A 19759-nucleotide genomic window follows, 5' to 3' on the forward strand; every position below is an offset into this window, starting at 1 on the left:
CCCCCAAGCACTGCTAGAAGTAGTTCCTGAGTGCACAGCCAGGACTTACCCCTGAGCATTGTCGGGTGTGACCCAAAAAGAAAAAAAAAAAAAGGAGCGGTGACCTCCCCCCAATCCAGGACAACTGTTCTTTTTCCCACCCACATCGTGTCTTGAGGGGGGTCTGAAGGGGGCACCCACCTTGCCTGGTGCCTCTGCTGGGATCCTGCGCCCAGGCCAAAATTCTCGGGTCCACATTTGCAAGCCAGCCCCAGACAGGTTCAGGGCCAGACTGGCCAGGGTCCGAGGGAGGCCAGGCCCCTCACTTGTGGCAGAAGCATCTAGGCTGAGCCTGAAGGGAAGGAGACAGAACAGGTGGGGGTGTCAGCTAGTTTCTCTCCTGGCTGCTACATCTGATCAGGCAGGACGGGGTGGGGGGGGGTGCAGATGGCCCCTTGGGGCAGACAGGGTGGACCAGGCCATATCACAGAGCAGTTGGAGGGGGTTGGAGTGATAGTACAGTGGGTAGGGTACTTGCCTTGCAGGTGGCCAACCCCGTGTTTGATCCCCCAAATCCCATAGGATCTCCCAAGCCCCACCAGGACTGATTCCTGAACAGAGCCAGAAGTTGGCCCTGCGGACACTTGGTGTGTTTCCAAAATAAACAAACAAAAAAACAAAACAACCAGAAGTGTGTGGGGGTTGGTTGAGGGAGGCAGGGATACCGGTGGAATGTGGTGTTGGAACACTGCATGCGTAAAACTCCATCAAGAGGGGCGGAAGCAAAGCAGAAGGGCTGTTTGCCTTGCACGCGGCAGACCCGGGTTTGATCCTCAGTATCCCAAAGTGTTCCCTGAGCACCGCCGGGAATAATTCCTGAGTGCGGAATCAGGAGCAACCCCTGAGCATCGCAGGGTGTGACCCAAAAAGAAAAAAAAAATACTCAAGACAAACAAACAAAAAACCTCTATCAAGAACAGTCTTGTAGGCTGGAGCCATAGCACAGCACGTAGGGCGTTTGCCTAGCACACGGCTGACCCGGGTTCGATTCCCAGCATCCCACATGGTCCCCCGGGTACCGCCAGGAGTAATTCCTGAGTGCATGAGCCAGGAGTAAGCCCTGTGCAACGTTGGGTGTGACCCCCCCCCCAAAAAAAAGAACAGTCTTGTAAATCACGGTACCTAACACACAGGCAAGCAAGCAAGCAGGCACAAACACACACACACAAGCACACACACACACACACACACACAAGCACACACCCAAGACACAGATGCCATTGAAGGGAGGGGCTGACAGCTTGTCCCAGCCCGATTTTCCCCGGGTGGGCATGCCACGGCCCTGCCCTCTCCCAGTGGGCGTGTTTTGGCCCCACCTCCACGGTGGGCGTGTCCTCGCCCCGCCCTTCCCGAAAGGGCACAGCTCACGCCCAGACCTTCCCGGATGGGTGTATCCTAGCCTTGCTTTCTATCTAATCTTGCTTTCTATTGGCTCCTACCCCGCCTTCTATTGCCTTCTATTTTTTTTTTTTTGCTTTTTGGGTCACACCTGGCAACGCACAGGGGTTCCTCCTGGCTTTGCACTCAGGAGTTACTCCTGGAGGTGCTCAGGGGACCATATGGGATGCTGGGAATCGAACCCGGGTCTGCCGCGTGCAAGGCACATGCCTTACCCTCTTTGCTATCTCTCCAGCCCCTATTGCCTTCTATTTGCATACTATCGCTTATTGGCTGCCGTGTCCTGGCCCAGCCCTCTATTGGTAGGCGTGTCCTGGCCCCGCCCACCCTGAAAGGTCCTATCTTGTGCCCATTCTTTCCGGAAGGGCGTATTCTATTGGTGGGTATGTTCTGGCTCCGACCCCGCCTTCTATTGGTGGGCGTGTCCTAGCCCTGCTTTTTATTGGCGGCCGTGTCCTAGCCCCGCCCTTTATTGACACGTGTGTTCTAACCAGGTTGTCTATTGGTAGGCGTGCCTCGCCACGCCCCTATTGGGGGCGTGTCCTATCCCCTCCCCTTATCGAAGGGCGTGTTCTAACCACGTCCTCTATTGGTAGGCGTGTCCTGGCCCCACCCACCCTGGAAGGTCCTATCTCGTGCCCGTTCTTCCCAGAAGGGCGTATTCTATTGGTGGGCGTGTTCTGGCTCCGACCCCGCCTTCGATTGGTGGGCATGTCCTAGCCCCGCCCCTATTGGCGGGCGTGTCCTAGACCCGCCCTTTATTGACGGGTATGTTCTAACCAGGTCCTCTATTGGTAGGCGTGCCTCGCCACGCCCTATTGGTGGGCGTGTTCTAGCCCCGCCCTCTATTGAGGGGCGTGTTCTAACCACGTCCTCTATTGGTGGGCATGTCCTAGTCCCGCCCCTTATTGACGGGGTGTTCTAAACACGTCCTCTATTGGTAGGCGTGCCTCGCCACGCCCTATTGGTGGGCGTGTCCTAGCCCCGCCCTTTATTATGGGCGTGTTCTAACCACGTCCTCTATTGGTAGGCGTGCCTCGCCACGCCCCTATTGGTGAGCGTGTTCTAGCCCCGCCTTCTATTGAGGGGCGTGTTCTAATCACGTCCTCTATTGGTGGGCGTGTCCTAGCCCCGCCCTTTATTATGGGCGTGTTCTAACCACGTCCTCTATTGGTAGGCGTGCCTCGCCACGCCCCTATTGGTGAGCGTGTTCTAGCCCCGCCTTCTATTGAGGGGCGTGTTCTAATCACGTCCTCTATTGGTGGGCGTGTCCTAGCCCCGCCCTTTATTATGGGCGTGTTCTAACCACGTCCTCTATTGGTAGGCGTGCCTCGCCACGCCCCTATTGGTGGGCGTGTTCTTGCCCCGCCCTCTATTGAGGGGCGTGTTCTAACCACGTCCTCTATTGGTGGGCGTGTCCTAGTCCCGCCCCTTATTGACGGGGTGTTCTAAACACGTCCTCTATTGGTAGGCGTGCCTCGCCACGCCCTATTGGTGGGCGTGTCCTAGCCCCACCCTTTATTATGGGCGTGTTCTAACCACGTCCTCTATTGGTAGGCGTGTCCTGCCTCGCCCCCTATTGGTGGGCGTGTCCTAGCCCCGCCCTTCCCGGATGGTCCCGGCCTCGGTGGGCTCTGACCTCCTCTTAGTCTCCGAGGAGCAGCTCCGGGGTCTCTCCCAGCTCCGCCTCCGCTGCACTCCCTGAGAGCCGGACGGGTTGGGGCGGGGCTTCGCTCCTCCTCCGGGTGTCTCGGGGCCGGGCGTGGGGCCCTGCACCTCCCCCTCCGGCTGGCCAGGGAGGGGAAGCCCGAAGCTCAGGTCCTTCAGATACTCGCTGCCCTTAAGGGCCTCCAAGTCCAGGCTGAGGTCTTCCAAGCTCTCCCCAAGCGTGTGCTCTGGGAATGCATCTTCCTGTGGAGGGCGAAGAGGAGAGAGGAGAAGGCATTGGCGCCGGGCATGAATTCTGGGGCTCCTGGATATAGACCCCCCCAGTCTTCAGTCCTCTTTTATGCAAATTAGGCTCAGTGCTCCCCCCTCCTTTTTTTTGCCGGGACACATTTGGTGGTGCTCAGGGGCTATTCCAGGCTCTGTTGTGCTCAGGGATCACTTCTGGCAGTGCTGGGGGATTTTTTTTTTTTTTTTTTTTGCTTTTTGGGTCACACCCGGCGATGCACAGGAGTTACTCCTGGTTCATGCACTCAGGAATTACTCCTCGCGGTGCTTGGGGGACCATATGGGATGCTGGGAATCGAACCTGGGTTGGCTGCATGCAAGGCAAACACCTTACCAGCTGTGCTATTGCTCCAGCCCCCAGTGCTGGGGGATGTTATGTGGTGCCGGGATTGAACTGGGTTTAGCTGCGTGCAAGGCGCAAGCTACACGACTTTCTCCAGGTTACCATTATCTATTATTATTATTATTGATTTTTGCACCACTCTTGGTGGTACCTGGGACCCATTGCTGGCTCTGCACAAGAGTGACTCCTGGTGGTGCTCAAGGGACTATATATGGTGCCAGGGATTGAACCAGGGTCAGCTGCGTATAAAAAAGGTGCTTTTCCTCTTGTCCTTTTTGTTTTGGGGCTGGAGAGATAGTACACTGGGTAGGGCGCTTGCTTGGCACGTTGGGTTGATCCCGTCTGGTTCCCCAAGCACCCACCAGGAGTAATTTCTGAGTGGAGAGCCATGGGTAACCCCCTGATCATCGCTGGTTGTCCCCTCCCCCCAAAAAACAAAAACAAATAAGCACACAAATTCTGTGTTTTGTTTGGGGGACACACTCAACAGTGCTCAGGGTTAACTCCTGACTCTGGGCTCAGGGATCACTCCTGGCAGGGCTGGAGCGGGGGCATATTTTGTGTCAGGGGCAGAACCTGGCTCGGCCGCGTGCAAAGCCAGCACCTTACCTGCTGTCCTGCTGCTCCAGCCCAACACATGTGGACACTGAAGCCATCAGGGTGCTGAAACCCCAGCATGTGCCCGCCCCCGACTACACCTACATCCGCTTCAATCCCACAGTGGCTCCACCAGGGGGCACTGTGACCCCACCTTGCAGATCAGGAGCCCAAGAAGGCTCCTTCTTCCTTCCTCTCCTTAATTTTCTTTTCGCTCCTTAATTTTCTTGGCACATTTACTCTTCCCCATCTCCGTCCCCCACCCCCACCCCAGCCCCATCATTCTGCTACTTCAGGCTATATTTCCTAACCACGACAATTGCCTTTATTTCTTTGCTTTGGTTTGGTTTGGGGATTACACCTGGAGATGCTCTTCACTCGGGATGCTCTCCTGGAGGTGCTCAGGGGACCACAGTGGACAATGGGAATCAAACCCGGGTGGGGTGCAGGGCAAAGCCCTTTCAACTGTACTTGAGCCTGAGGACACTTGCCTTAAAAAAAAAAACAAATTCTTGGGGCTGGAGAGATAGCACAGCGCGTAGGGCGTTTGCTTTGCACGCGGCCAACCCGGGTTCGATTCCCAGCATCCCATAGGGTCCCCTGAGCACCGCCAGGAGTGATTCCTGAGTGCAAAGCCAGGAGTAACTCCTGTGTATCGCCGGGTGTGACCCAAAAAGCCAAAAAAATAAAAATTAAAAAAATAAAAATAAATAAATTCTTGGGGCTGGAGAGATAGCACAGCGGGTAGGGTGTTTGCCTTGCACGCGGCCGACCCGGGTTCGATTCCCAGCATCCCATATGGTCCCCTGAGCACCTCCAGGAGTAACTCCTGAGTGCAGAGCCAGGAGTAACCCCTATGCATGGCCAGTGTGACCCAAAAAGAAAAAAAAATCTTTTGCACTCAATAGGCGACCCATGGGGGCTGGAGTGATGGTAGAACAGAAAGGGCTTTTGCCTCGCATGTGGATTTGATCCCTGGCATTCTATAGGGTCCCATGAACTCTACCAGGTGTGATTCCTGAGTGCAGAGCCAGAAATAACCCCTGAGTTATCACCGGTTGTGCCCCCCCCAAAAGAAAATATTTTTAAAATTTTTTTCTGCAAAATTTTACATGCAACTTATTTCTTTATGCCCCACTTTTTAGTTGAATCACCATGAGATACCAAGTTGCTCATGATTGAATTTCAATCATACCCTGTTCCAACACCCGCCTTCCTTCACCAGAGACATTTCTTTCTCCCCTCTCTCTCTCAGTTCTTTTTTTTTTTTTTTTTTTTTTGCTTTTTGGGTCACACCCGGCAATGCTCAGGGGTTCCTCCTGGCTCTGCACTCAGGAATCACTCCTGGCGGTGCTCGGGGGACCATATGGGATGCTGGGAATCGAACCCAGGTCGGCCACGTGCAAGGCAAATGCCCTACTCGCTGTGCTATTGCTCCAGCCCCCAGTTCTTTTTTTTTTAAATTTATTTATTGCCTTTTGGGTCACACCTGGCTATGCACAGGGATTCCTCCTGGCTCTGCACTCAGGAATTACTCCTGGCGGTGCTCGGGGGACCATTTGTGATGCTGAGGATCGAACCCGGATCGGCCACGTGCAAGGCAAACGCTCTACCCGCTGTGCTATCGCTCCAGCCCCCTCGCACTCAGTTATTGAACAGTGATCAAAAGTATTTGAGGGGCTGGCCTGGGTTCGATCCCCAGCATCCCACATGGTCTCCCGAGCACCATCAGGAGTAATTCCTGAGTACGTGAGCCAGGAGTAACCCCTGAGCATCACCAGGTGTGACCCTAAAAAAAAAAAAAAGTATTTGAATACTTGAATTTTAGTCCAGCTGGCAGTCCTATCATTGTATTATCTCAATCTTTCTCTTTCTTCTTCTGTGTTTGTTTTGGGGCCACACCCCGTAGTTCTCAGGCTTTATTCCTGACTCTGCACTCAAGGATCACTCCAGGAGAGGCCTTGGGGGCCCCTATGAGATGCTGGGGATCGAACCCAAGACTGTCACTTGCAAGGCAAGTGCCCTTTCCGCTGTGCTGTCTCTCGGGCCTGGAATCAGCCCAATCTCGACATTTTTTTTTTTAAATCTTTTTGTACCACACCGGGCTATGTTTAGGGGTTACTCCTGGCTCTGCACTCAGGCATCACTCCTGGCGGTGCTTGGCGAACCATATGGGATGCCCGGATTGGGTGCGTGCACTCAGGAATTACCCCTGACGGTGCTCAGGGAACCCTATGGGATGCTGGGAATCGAACCCGCGTTGGCCGCGTGCAAGGCAAACGCCCTCCCCGCTGTACTATTGCTCTGGCCCTTTGATATCTTTTTTATCTCCAGCAGGGCACAGTTATCTTCCCAGCCAGGGGCCGTCTGTATGGACCCAGTAAATGCTCAAGGTGGGGAAATTTCAAAACTTTAGAAGAAGTAGGAGCCGGAGTGACAGAACAGTGAGTGGGGAGGGCGTTTGCCTTGCACGCAGCTGACCAAGGTTTGATCCCCCCCTGAGCCCCACCAGGAATGATCCCTGAGTGCAGAGCCAGGAGTAAGTAAAACCCTGAGCATATGGGGCTGGAGCGATAGCACAGCGGGGAGGGAGTTTGCCTTGCACGCGGCCAACCCGGGTTCGATTCCCAGCATCCCATAGGGTCCCCTGAGCACCGCCAGGGGTGATTCCTGAGTGCAGAGCCAGGAGGAACCCCTGTGCATCGCCGGGTGTGACCCAAAAAGCAAAAAAAGAAAAAAAAGTGCAGGGGCTGGAGAGATAGCACAGCGGGGAGGGCGTCTGCCTTGCACGCGGCCGACCCGGGTTCAATTCCCGGCATCCCATAGGGTCCCCTGAGCACCGCCAGGGGTGATTCCTGAGTGCAGAGCCAGGAGGAACCCCTGTGCATCGCCGGGTGTGACCCAAAAAGTAAAAAATAAATAAATAAAGCCAAGGGAGGAGACTGGCAGGACCAGGTGGGAGGGCGTCTGCCTTGCACGCGGCCAACCCGGGTTCGATTCCCAGCATCCCATAGGGTCCCCTGAGCACCGCCAGGGGTAATTCCTGAGTGCATGAGCCAGGAGGAACCCCTGTGCATTGCCGGGTGTGACCCCCCCCAAAAAGCAAAAAAAAAACCCCAAAAAACCCTGAGCATAGCCAGGTGGGAATCCTCAAAATAAACAACAGCTAAAAAATCAAGTAGCAGCAGAAAATCCCCCACCAGCGCTAAGCTCAGCTGGAGGTCAACTAGGGGTGGAGGCTGGCAGGGGTGCAGAGTGGTGCCCACAGGAGTCTGGTATGAGGAAGAAAGAGCTCTGCAGGGCGTGGCCTTCGTTCCTGGGTGCTCACTCACCCAGCACTGGGTTCCTCCCTTCTTTTATTGTCCGAAAATATGCACAACATTAAGCTTATCCCGACCTGCCTTTCTCCTGGCACCACGGCCAGAGATCAAACCCACTAAGCTACATCCTCAACCTTTTATTTATTTATTTATTTATTTATTTATTTATTTTTGCTTTTTGGGTCACACCCAGCGATGCACAGGAGTCACTCCTGGTTCATGCACTCAGGAATTACCCCTGGCGGTGCTCAGGGGACCCTATGGGATGCTGGGAATCGAACCCGGGTCGGCCGCGTGCAAGGCAAACGCCCTACCCGCTGTACTATTGCTCCAGCCCCTTATTTTGATTTTTAAATGTTTTTTGGTTTGGGCCCATACCCGGTGGTGTTCAGGCCTGACTCCTGGCTCTGTGCTCTCCTGATCTCCTTAACTGCCAGGGCCTGAACGCAGTGTTGAATGCGTGCAAGACAAGAGGTTATCCTCCCCTTGCCTATTTTATTTTTCTTTTTGGGTCACACCCGGCGATGCACAGGGGTCACTCCTGGCTCTATACGAAGGAATTACCCCTGGTGGTGCTCAGGGGACCATATGGGTTGCTGGGAACCGAACCCTTGTCTGCCACGTACAAGGCAAACGCCCTACCTGCTGTGCTGTTCCAGCCCCAACTCCTAGTCTTTTTTCTAACTATTTTTTAATTTTAAATTTTATTTTGTATATGTGTGTGGGGGGGACACACCCTGCAGTTGCTCAGTGCTCAAGGCTTACTCCTGGCTCTATGCTCAGGAATTATTCCTAGTGATGACTGAAGGGGCTGGAGCGATAGCACAGCAGTAGGGCGTTTGCCTTGCATGCAGCCAACATGGCAGACCCTAGTTCGATTCCTCCGCCCCTCTCGGAGAGCCCAGCAAGCTACTGAGAGTATCTCGCCCGCATGGCAGAGCCTGCCACGCTACCTGTGATGTATTCAATATGCCAAACACAGTAACAACAAGTCTCACGATGGAGATATTACTGGGCTCGCTCGAGCAAATCGATGAATAACGGGAGGACCATTGACTGAAGGACCCTATGGAGTGCAGGAGATTGGACCCAGGTCAGCAGTGTGCAAGGCAAATGCCCTCTCCGATGTACTGTTGCTCCCCGACCCAGTTTTTTGTTTCCTTGTTTGTTTCTGGGCCACACCTGGCATTGCTCAGGGCTGACTCTGTGCTGTCTCTGTGCTCAGGGAATCACTCCTGGCAGTGCTCGGGGGGTGGGGGGTCCTATGGGTTATTGGAGATTGAACTTGGGTCGGCTGCGTGTTATCGTTCCAGCCTCCAGAAACTTTTTTGCTCTTTGGGTCACACCTGGTGATGCACAGGGGTTACTCCTGGCTCTGCACTCAGGAATGACTCCTGGCGGTGCTCAGGGGACCATATGGGATGCTGGGAATCGAACCCGGGTTGGCCACGTGCAAGGCAAACGCCCTACCCGCTGTGCTATTGCTCCAGCCCCAAGAACCATTTTGTTTTTAAAGGAACTCCTGTGCAGTGCTCAGTGGACCCAAGGCTCACTCCTGGTGATACGCAGTCTGGATATTCAGGCTTGATGATACGATGGTTGAATCCAGCAAGGCCCGGAACCACTTAGAACCAATCCTCAAGGTGCTGGTGGGAGCATATGGGGCAGGATCCAATCCAGGGTCTCCGACCCATTATGTTCAACACATGCAGGTCATAAACTGTCGGGCGGGAGGACAGGACAGTAGGAAAGACACCTGTCTTGAACACAGCCTAGCAGGGTTCAATCCTGGGGATCCCATATGACCCTCTGAGCATTGCTGGAAGTGATTCGTGAGTGCAGAGCTAGGAATAACCCCTGAGCATCACTGGGTGTGGCATAACCCCCCTTCGAAAGAAAGAAAGAAAGAAAGAGAAAAAAGAGAAAGAAAGAGAAAGAGAAAGAAAAAGAAAGAAAAGAGAGAAAAAAGAAAAAGAAAGAAGGAAAGGAAGGAAGGAAGAAAGAAAGAGAAAGAAGAGAAAAAGGAAAGAGAAAGAGAAAGAAAAAGAAAGGAAGAAGGAAGGAAAGAAAGGAAGGAAGAGAGAAAAAAGAGACAGAACAAGAGAAAGAGGAAGAAGAAAAGAGAAAAAAGAAAGAAAAAGAGAAAGATAGAAGGAAAGAAAAGGAAGGAAGGAAGAGAGAGAAAGAGAAAGAAAAAAGAAAGAAAAGAGAGAATGAAAGAAAGATAAAGAAAGAAAAATAAAAAGAAGAAAGGAAGGAAGGAAGGAAGGAAGAGAAAGAAAAAAGAAAGAGAGAATAAAAGAAAGAAAAAGAAAGAGAAACAGAAAGAAGAAAGAGAAAGGAAGAAGGAAAGAAAGAAATGAAGAGAGAAAGAAGAGAAAGAATAAAAGAGAAAGAAGAGAAAAGAGAGAAAGGAAGAAAGAAAAGAAAGAAAAAGAAAGAAAGAAAAAAGAAAGAAAGGAAGAAAGAAAGAAAGAAAGAAAAAAGAAAAAAAGAAAGAAAGAAAGAAAGGAAGGAAGAAAGAAAGAAAGAAGGAAAGAGAGAAAGAGAAAGAAAAAAATCTTTTAGGGACTGGAGAGATAAAACAGCGGTTTGAAGCGCCAGCCCTCCACTCTGTAGGTTTCCTCTAACACCACCAGGGGTCGCACCTGAGCAAAGAGCCAGGCGTAAACCCTGAGCACTGCAGGGTGTGGTCGAAGCCCTTCTGCTTCCCCCCTCCAAAAAAAAAATAGTCCAAGGCGGGTGCTGGAGAGATAGCCCAGCAGGTAGGGCGCCTGCCTTGCACTCGGTTCTATCTCTGGCTCTGCATGGGGTCCCCCAAAGCCCACCGGGAGTGATCCCTGAGCGCAGAGCCAGGAGTCAGCCTGAGCACAGTTGAGACTGACACCCTAGAAATAGACTAAGCCAAGACCTTGTATCTCCCACTGGATTTTGTCCCCATTAAGTCGCACCCAGGGTCTTGCCGACTTCTCCGGCTGTATCTGGGACCTGTCACGTCACGGAGACGCACACGTTCTGTCTGACCTAGAAGTTCCTTTCTTCTTCTTTTTTTTTTTTTTTTTTTTTTTTTTGCTTTTTTGGGTCACACCCGGCAATGCACAGGGGTTCCTCCTGGCTCTGTGCTCAGGAATTACCCCTGGCTGTGCTCAAGGGACCCTATGGGATGCTGGGAATCGAACCCGGGGTTGGCCGCGTGCAAGGCAAACGCCCTACCCGCTGTGCTATTGCTCCAGCCCCAAGTTCCTTTTAAGGTTGAGTAACATTCCTTCCTGTGATCTCGTCTATTGTTTGCAGATAAACAAATCCTGTTCTTCTACTTTCCCTCCCCGCCTCCCCCCCCACCCCGTGGGTCTCATCTCTTGCTGCCTTGTGGGTTTTTTTAGGGTGGGGGGTGCTGGACACACCCAGTAGTGCTCAGGGCTTACTCCTGACTCTGCACTCAGGAATCACTCCCGCAGGGTTTGGATTCTTATGAAGGTGCTGGGAATCGAACTCGGGTCCGTTGCATGCAAGGCCAGTGCCGTCTGGCTATCCTATCTTTGCAGCTCATCCTTAATCTCTATTTTGTTATGTGCTTCTTTCTCACCTGGCTGCTACTTCTCCACCTGTGTGTGTGTGTGTGTGTGTGTGTGTGTGTGTGTGTGTTGGCAGTGGCAGGTTGGGGGATTGGGCCACATGCAGAAAGTTCTCAGGGGCTACCCCCGGTTCTGAGCTCAGGACTTATTCCTGGCAGTGCTCAGGAAATTATCCTGTGCTTGGGTTTGAACCCTGGGGTTCACACATGTGAAGTCTGTGTTCCAGCCCTTTCCACCACTTCCCAAAACCTCTCTCTTGGCTTTAGAATCTGCAACTTCTGTTGTTTATTTATTTATTTATGTATTTATTTATTGCTTTTTGGGTCACACCCGGCAATGCACAGGGGTTACTCCTGGCTCTGCGCTCAGGAATTACCCCTGGCAGCGCTCAGGGGACCCTATGGGATGCTGGGAATCGAACCCAGGTCGGCCACGTGCAAGGCAAACGCCCTACCCGCTGTGCTATCTCCCCAGCCCCCTGCAACTTCTCTTCTTAAAGGTTTTTTTGTTCGTTTGTTTGTTTGCTTGCTTTTGGGGTCACAGAGGTTACTCCTGGCTCTGCACTCAGGAATCACTCCTGGCAGTGCTCGGGGGACCATATGGGATGCTGGGAATCGAACCTGGGTTGGCCGAGTGCAAGGCAAACGCCCTCCCCGCTGTGCTATCACTCCAGCCCCCTCCCTTTCTTTTTTTTTTCAAATTTAATTTTAATAAAGTTGTTCACAATAACGTATCACATTTAAGTTTTCCAACATCAACCCCACCACCATTACATCTTCCCACCACCATATTTCGGATGTTTCTAACCCGACACCCAAAGTCTGCCCCCAAAGCAGGAACCCAAATACTTTATTTTGTGCAGGGAGGGACTGGAGCGATAGCACAGCGGGTAGGGCGTTTGCCTTGCACGCGGCCCGACCCTGGTTCGATCCCCAGCATCCCATAGGGTCCCCTGAGCACAGTCAGGAGTAGTTCCTGAGTGCATGAACCAGGAGGAACCCCTGAGCATCGCCGGGTGTGACCCAAAAAAGCAAAAAAAAAAAATTATATTTTTGTGCAAGGCAAATGCCCTGTGCTATGCTCCAGTCCTAAATTAGTTTGCTTTGGGGGGAGGTCTCTGTTCAAATGTCCACCATGCTGTAGGCCCTGGTTCGATCACTGGACCCTGCTGTGACCTCACCTTCTTCACCAAGTGCCTGCCGGGTCTCCCCGTCCCCCACCCCACCCCCAATCATTCCCATCCCATCCTGGTGCCTGAACCACCTCTGCAGACTCCTGTCTCCTCTGCCTTGCAGGGCTCCTGGGTTTCGTCTCGCTAGAAATATAAACACGTCAGGACAGACGCTTGATCTGGGTGGCCCCCACCCTCCCCGTTTCTCCCGCATCTGGCCTCCTTCACAGTGGCAGGAGGAGCGGGGAGGCGGGGGACCTTGGGCACAGACTGTCCTGAGGGCCCCAGCGGGCAGGTGTGGGGGCGGGGTGGGGGTGGGGGACAGCAGGGGGGCAGGGTGGGGCAGGCAGCGGTGCCTTTGCTGGAAGCTCAGACCTTCCTTCCAACTTTTCTTGGGTGAGAAGAAAAGGAAACCAGCCCGAGCCGTGGGGGTGTAGGGTACACCCCCCCCACCCCGTCCCCCCTCTCTGTCGCTGGCTTTCCAGGCATCTTGCTATAAATAGGGTTTTCTGTCCTGGAGTTCAAGAAGCCAAGGAATGAGACAAGGCATGGGGGACCCCCAATCCTGGGGGGCCTTGGGGGGAAGGGGGAAGGGTTTCCGCCAGCTGAACCCAGAGGCAGAAGCTCCCAGGGAAGCCCACTGGAGAGGCTGGAGCGATAGCACAGAGGGGAGAGCGTTGGTCTTGCACTGTGACCGACCTGGGTTCGATTCCCAGCATTCCATAGCATCCCCTGAGCACTGCCAGGAGTGAGTCCTGAGTGAGGAGCCAGGAGTAACCCCTGAGCATTGCTGGGTGTGATTCCCCCACCTCCAAAAAAAAAGTCCACACTGGGAGTCCACTGGGCAGGAGGGATTCGTGATGGCAAAGTTATTACTCAGATGGTCCTTTCAGAATGCGGATTGGGGGGGCTGGAGCGATAGCATAGTGGGTAGGGCATTTGCCTTGCATGAGTCTGACCTGGGTTCGATTCCCAGCATCCCACATGGTCCCCTGAGCACCGCCAGGAGTAACTCCTGAGTGCAGAGCCAGGAGGATCCCCTGTGCATCGCCGGGTGTGACCCAAAAAAGCAAAAAAAAAAAAAAAGCGGATTGGGGGCCTGGAGCGATAGCATAGCGGGTAGGGCTTGCATGAGTCCGACCTGGGTTCGATTCCCAGCATCCCATAAGTTCCCCTGAGCATTGACAGGAGTGATTCCTGAGTGCAAAGCCAGGAGTAACCCCTGAGCATCGCCAGGTGTGACCCGAAAAGCAGCAAAAAAAAATATATAATAAAATAAAAAAAGAACATGGATTGGGCCAGGGTGATGGGACAGTGGGGAAGCCATTTGCCCTGGCTGCAGCTGACCTGGCTTTGATCCCTGGCACCCCAGAGAGCCCCCTGAGCCCACCGGGGTTGTGATTCCTGAGCACAGACTGAGCCCTGAAAGAGGGCCCCATGGGATTGGAGCAATAGTCCAGCAGGGAGGGCGTTAGCCTTGCACACAGCCGACCTGGGTTCGATCCCCGGCATCACATAGGGTCCCCCAAGCACTGCCAGGAGTAGTTCCTGAGTGCAGAGCCAGGAGGAACCCCTGAGTGTCACTGGATGTGACCCAAAAAGCCAAAACAGGAAGAAAGGAAGAAAGTCTCCCAAACCAAAACCGAAACAAAATGTGTGTTGTTGGGACAGAGAGATATTGGACAGAGGGTGAGGGCACGTGCCTGGCAAGTGGCCCACCCAGGTTTGATCCTGGCACCACAGAAGGTCCTTGGTTCCCTGCTGGGAACAATCCCTGAGCACAGAGCTGAGAGTAAGCTCTGAACCCCACCAGGTGTGACCCCCAAATAAAGGTAAATGATTATCGGGGCTGGAGCGATAGCACAGCGGGGAGGGCGTTGGCCTTGGACTGCGGGTCGACCTGGGTTCGATTCCCAGCATCCCATAGCGTCCCCTGAGCACTGTCAGGAGTGAGTCCTTGAGTGCAGAGCCAGGAGTAACCCCTGAGCATTGCCGGTATGATTTCCACCCCCCCCCAAAAAAAAAAGTCCACACTGGGAGTCCACTGGGCAGGAGGGATTCATGATGGCAAAGTTATTACTCAGATAGTCCTTTCAGAATGCGGATTGGGGGGCTGGAGCGATAGCACAGCGAGTAGGGCGTTTGCCTTGCACGCGGCCGACCTGGGTTCGATTCCCAGCATCCCACATGGTCCCCTGAGCACCGCCAGGAGTGATTCCTGAGTGCAGAGCCAGGAGGAACCCCTGTGCATCGCCGGGTGTGACCCAAAAAAGCAAAAAAAAAAAAAAAAAAGGTAAATGATTATCTTGTAAGTTAGGAAAAATAGTGTGTCAAAGCTACTTATGATTGTAATTATTATTAATTATTAATTATTATTGGTAGGGCGTTTGCCTTGCAAGCGACCGGCCAGCTGAGCCGGGTTCGATTCCTCCGCCCCTCTCGGAGAGCCCGGCAAGCTACTGAGAGTATCTCACCCGCATGGCAAAGCCTGGCAAGCTCCCCGTGACGTCTTCAATATGCCAAACACAGTTACAAGTCTCAAAATGGAGACGTTACTGGGCCCGCTCGAGCAAATCGCTTATTACTGGATTTTTGGGTCACACCTGGCAATGCTCAGGACTTACTCTTGGCTCTGCACTCAGAAATTATTTCTGCCAGTGCTCTGGGGACCCTATGGGATATCGCGGATCAAACCCAGGCCCGCCACATGCAAGGAAACCTCCCACCTGCTCTACTATTGCTCCGGCCCCTACGAGTGCAATTATTATTATTATTTCTTTTTGTTTGTTTTTGGGGACCACACCCAGTGGCAGTGTTCAGGGATTACTCCTGGCTCTGTGCTCAGGGAGTCACTGCGGGCAGGGCTCAGGGGACCACATGGGTTTACAGGGACCAAACCTGGCTTGGTTTTGTGCACGACAAGCATCCTGCCTGCGGTACTATTTCTCGGTCCTCCCTTTTCCTTCTTCCTTCCCTTCCGTCTTTCCTTCCCCGTCCATCCATCTCTTCATCCGTTTTCCTACCCACTCAGCAACCCATTGACTCAAACTTCCTTTCCTCCTTCCTTCTCTCCTTCTTTCCTTCCTTCCTTCCCTCCCTCCCTCTCTCCTTTTCTTCTTCCTTTTCTCCCTCCCTTCCTCCTTTATTCCTTCACTCCCTCCCTCCTTCCTTCCTTCCCTCCTTCCTTTCCACCCTCCCTTCCTTCCCTCCCTCTCTCCTTCCCTCTCCTCCTTCCTCCCACCTTCCTTCCTTCCTTCCTTCCTTCCTTCCTTCCTTCCTCCCTCCCTTCCTTCCTTCCTTCCCTCCCTCCCTCCTTCCATCTCCTCCTCCCTCCCACCTTCCTTCCCTCCCTCCTTCCTTCCTTCCTTCCTTCCTTCCTCCCTCCCTCCTTCCCTTTCTTCCCTCCCTCCCTCCCTCCCTTCCTTCCTTCCTTCCTTCCTTCCTTCCTCCCTCCCTCCTTCCCTTTCTTCCCTCCCTCCCTCCCTTCCTTCCTTCCTTCCTTCCTTCCTTCCTTCCTTCCTCCCTCCCTCCTTCCCTTTCTTCCCTCCCTCCCTCCCTTCCTTCCTTCCTTCCTTCCTTCCTTCCTTCCTTCCTTCCCTCCCTCCCTCCTTCCATCTCCTCCTCCCTCCCACCTTCCCTCCCTCCTTCCTTCCTTCCTTCCTTCCTTCCTTCCTTCCTTCCTTCCTTCTTTTTCCTTCCTTCCTTCCTTCCTTCCTTCCTTCCTTCCTTCCTTCCTCTTCCTTCCTTCCTTCCTTCCTTCCTTCCTTCCTTCCTTCCTTCCTTCCTTCTTTTCTCTTCCTTCTTCCTTCCTTTCCCTTCCTTCCTTCCTTCCTTCCTTCCTTCCTTCCTTCCTTCCTTCCTTCCTTCCTTCCTCCCTCCCTCCCTCCCTCCCTCCCTCCCTCCCTCCCTTCCCTCCATGCCCCCAGCCCTCTCCTCATCTCTGCGTTCCCCTGCTCCCCCCTGGGTTTCCAGCCTCTTCGCCTTGAATGGCCAATGGGCTCACCCCGTTCTGCTGAGTCCAAGAGAAGCCCTAGAACCCTGTACCCCACGTGGCCAGCCCCGGAGCACACAGTCTGGCTTGCTGCTTCCCTGACCGCACTCCTGCCCCTCTCAGCGCTCAGACACTTGCCTGCTCATCCCCCATGATGGAGAAGAAACTGCGGTGCTCAGGCCTCCAGGGGTCACGGCTGCTTTTGGGGTCCGAGGCCGATGCTGCACAGTCAAGGGGCTGGACGCATGGTTTGGGCTCAGAGCCTGTGTGGGAAGGAAGGACGAGGCATCAGGGCTGAGGAGCCACGACTGAAGGTCTGTGCCACGGCGCCTTTCCCTGACTCAGTCTTTTCATCCTCAAAATGGGCAGCCTGGAGCAGAGGAGACAGTCCAGCGGGGAGGGCGTTTGCTTTGCATGTGACCGAACTGGGCTCGATCCTCGGCATTCCATAGGGTGCCCCGAGCACTGCCAGGAGTGATTCCTGAGTGCAGAGCCAGGAGTAACCCCCTGAGGATGGCTGGGTGTGACCCCCCCAAAAAAAAGAAAATAAAAAAAAAAGCAAGAGTTGGGACTGGAGAGATAGCACAGCGGGTAAGGCGTTTGCCTTGCACGCGGCCAACCTGGGTTCGAATCCCAGCATCCCATATGGTCCCCTGAGCACCGCCAGGAGTAATTCCTGAGTGCAGAGCCAGGGGGAACCCCTGTGCATCGCTGGGTGTGACTCCCCCCAAAAAAAAGAAAAGAAAAGAAAAGAAGAAAGAAAAGAAAAAATCGGGGCTGGAGCGATAGCACAGCGGGTAGGGCGTTTGCCTTGCACGCAGCCAACATGACCGACTCTGGTTCGATTCCCAGCATCCCATATGGTCCCCCGAGCACCGCCAGGAGCGATTCCTGAGTGCATGAGCCAGGAGTAACCCCTGAGCATCGCCAGGGGTGACCCAAAAAGCAAAAAAAAAAAAAAAACAAGGTGTGACCGAGAGGGTGAGTGCAAGGCCAGGATTCTGATGGTCTGTGTGGATAGACAGATGGAAATGAGAACAGATGACTGAAATGCATCGTCGAGGAAATCGAGGGTCCATCCTGTAAACCCTCACCACAGTTTACAGCCCCCTCCTCCTCCCAGCTTGAGCACCTCTCCAAATCTGTGTCCCCTCGAAGTCCCAACAGAAACTCAACCAGGGTTGGAGCAATAGCGTAGTGAGGAGGGCGTTCGCCTTGCACGGCGCCAAACTAGGTTTGATCTTCAAGCACCCCATAGGGTCCCCAAGCATTGCCCCAGCAGGGACCCCTGAGCACAGTGTGAGGAGTAAGCCCTGAACACTGCCAGGAGTGGTTCATAAAAACAAAAATAAGAATGATCGGACAGCAGGGAGGATGACCAAGTTTGATCCCCGGCATCCCATAGGGTCCCCTGAGGATCACCAGGAATAATCTCTGAGCTCAGAGCCAGGAGTCAGCCCTGAGCATCACTGGGTGTGGCCCCCAAAATGAAAACGAAGACCTAAAATAATGAAATCAACTCTTAAACAAAAGGCAGCGTTGGGCCGGAGCAGCAGTACGGCAGGTAGGATGTTTGCCTTGCACGCGGCCAACCCGGGTTCGATCCCCGGCATCCCATAGGGTCCCCCAGCACTGCCAGGAGTGATTCCTGAGTGCAGAGCCTGGAGTAACCCCTGAGCATCACCAGGTGTGACCCAAAAAGCCCTCCCCCCAAAAAAAAAGTGGTGCTGAAGCAATAATACATCAGGTCGGGCATTTGACTTGCACATGGCCAAGTGGGGTCCTATCGCTGTTGTTTTGTAGGGTCCCTCAAGCACCCTAACCCTAACCCTAATCTTAACCCTAACCCTAATCTTAACCCTAACCCTAATCTTAACCCTAACCCTAACCCTAACCCTAATCTTAACCCTAACCCTAATCTTAACCCTAACCCTAACCCTAACCCTAATCTTAACCCTAACCCTAATCTTAACCCTAACTCTAACCCTAACCCTAATCTTAACCCTAACCCTAACCCTAATCTTAACCCTAACCCTAATCTTAACCCTAACCCTAATCTTAACCCTAACCCTAACCCTAACCCTAACCCAGGAGGCTCTGATCGCATAATAATATGGCCCCTCCAACACACACACACACACACACACACACACACACACACACACACACACACACCCCTCTCTCCACTCCTGGACCCCAGACACAATCAGGTTTCTTGCAAGTACTAAACTCCCCTGGAGACACAGAGAACAAGCATCTTTCTGGGGCCCAGGCAACAGTCCAGTGGAGAAGGCATTTATCTTTTTGTCTTGCACGTGGCCGACCCAGGTTCAATCCCCGGCATCCAAAAGGGCTCCTTGAACCCTGTCAGGAGTGATCCCGGAGTGCAGAGCCAGGGGTTAACCCTGAGCACGGTCAGTTGCCGCCTCAAAACCAAGGGGGGGGGGGGCGCTCGAGAGATAGCACAGCGGGTAGGGCGTTTGCCTTGCACGTGGCCAACCCGAGTTCGATTCCCAGCATCCCATATGGTCCCCTGAGCACCGCCAGGAGTGATTCTTGAGTGCAGAGCCAGGAGTAACCCCTGTGCATCGCCAGGTGTGACCCAAAAAGCCAAAAAAAAAAAAAAACAACCACGGGGCGGGGGGGGGAGGGGAAGGGAGTATTTTTCTATGAAAGCTATTTACTCAGACATCTCTGTAGCCCAGGGTGGAGGTAAACAAAGCCTTTGGGACCAACCCCCTCTTCACCCCCCCGTCTGTGTGTGTGTGTGTGTGTGTGTATGAGACACAGAGAGGGAGAAATTGGGGGCTGTTCTCCCTAGCACCCTAGCAGAAACTCTGAAGTCTCCAGCTTTTTCCCTTATGCTATTTTTCTTATAGGGTGACATTTGGCCTTGCTCAGGGGGTCCCCATCATCCCGTGAGCCACACTCAGTGGTACTGGGGGGCAACCAGGGCTATGCCCTAGGATGCTTTGGGAAAGGGGGGGGCTTCTTTTTCCTGAGTCCCTGTGGTCCTGGGGGAACAGCTCATTGTCCTCTATGTTTTCCTCCCGACTGCATGCAGGGGCTTCTGCCGAGACCAGAGGGGTCCCTCTCCCTGTCCAAGTCTGTGAGATATCCCGACCCCTCCCCACCCTGACACTGGAGCGGGCGGGGGGGGGGATCATGCAATTGGGGACTGGCTCAGGCCAAGTCCCAGCAAAGGCAGGAGGTGCCCCGAGTGTGGCTTGGGGCAGGGGCCGCCCCGCTGCCCCCGGCTGGTGCCCCTTACCTCTCTTGAAGGCCCACCGCTTGTGCCAGAACTTGGAGAGAGCCGGCCAGGAGTGGTTGAGTGGCCCGGAGTGAGCCATGAGGGTTGTGGGAGCGAGTGAG

The 19759-nt window shown here is 53.7% G+C and overlaps 1 protein-coding gene across 1 annotated transcript in view; it reads right to left on the bottom strand.

Moving 5' to 3' along the window:
- LOC130022480 (rho guanine nucleotide exchange factor 18-like) overlaps positions 1-19759 on the bottom strand; it is a 69779-nt gene that overhangs the window by 14304 nt on the left and 35716 nt on the right. Inside the window, exon 2 of the mRNA XM_056113252.1 lies at positions 3214-3348. Within this exon, the coding sequence (XP_055969227.1) occupies positions 3214-3348 (135 nt within the window). The remainder of the gene's footprint in view (positions 1-3213; positions 3349-19759) is intronic.

Source organism: Sorex fumeus, unplaced genomic scaffold, assembly GCF_029834395.1.
Source record: "Sorex fumeus unplaced genomic scaffold, SorFum_2.1 ptg000019l, whole genome shotgun sequence".
Lineage (NCBI taxonomy): Eukaryota > Metazoa > Chordata > Mammalia > Eulipotyphla > Soricidae > Sorex > Sorex fumeus.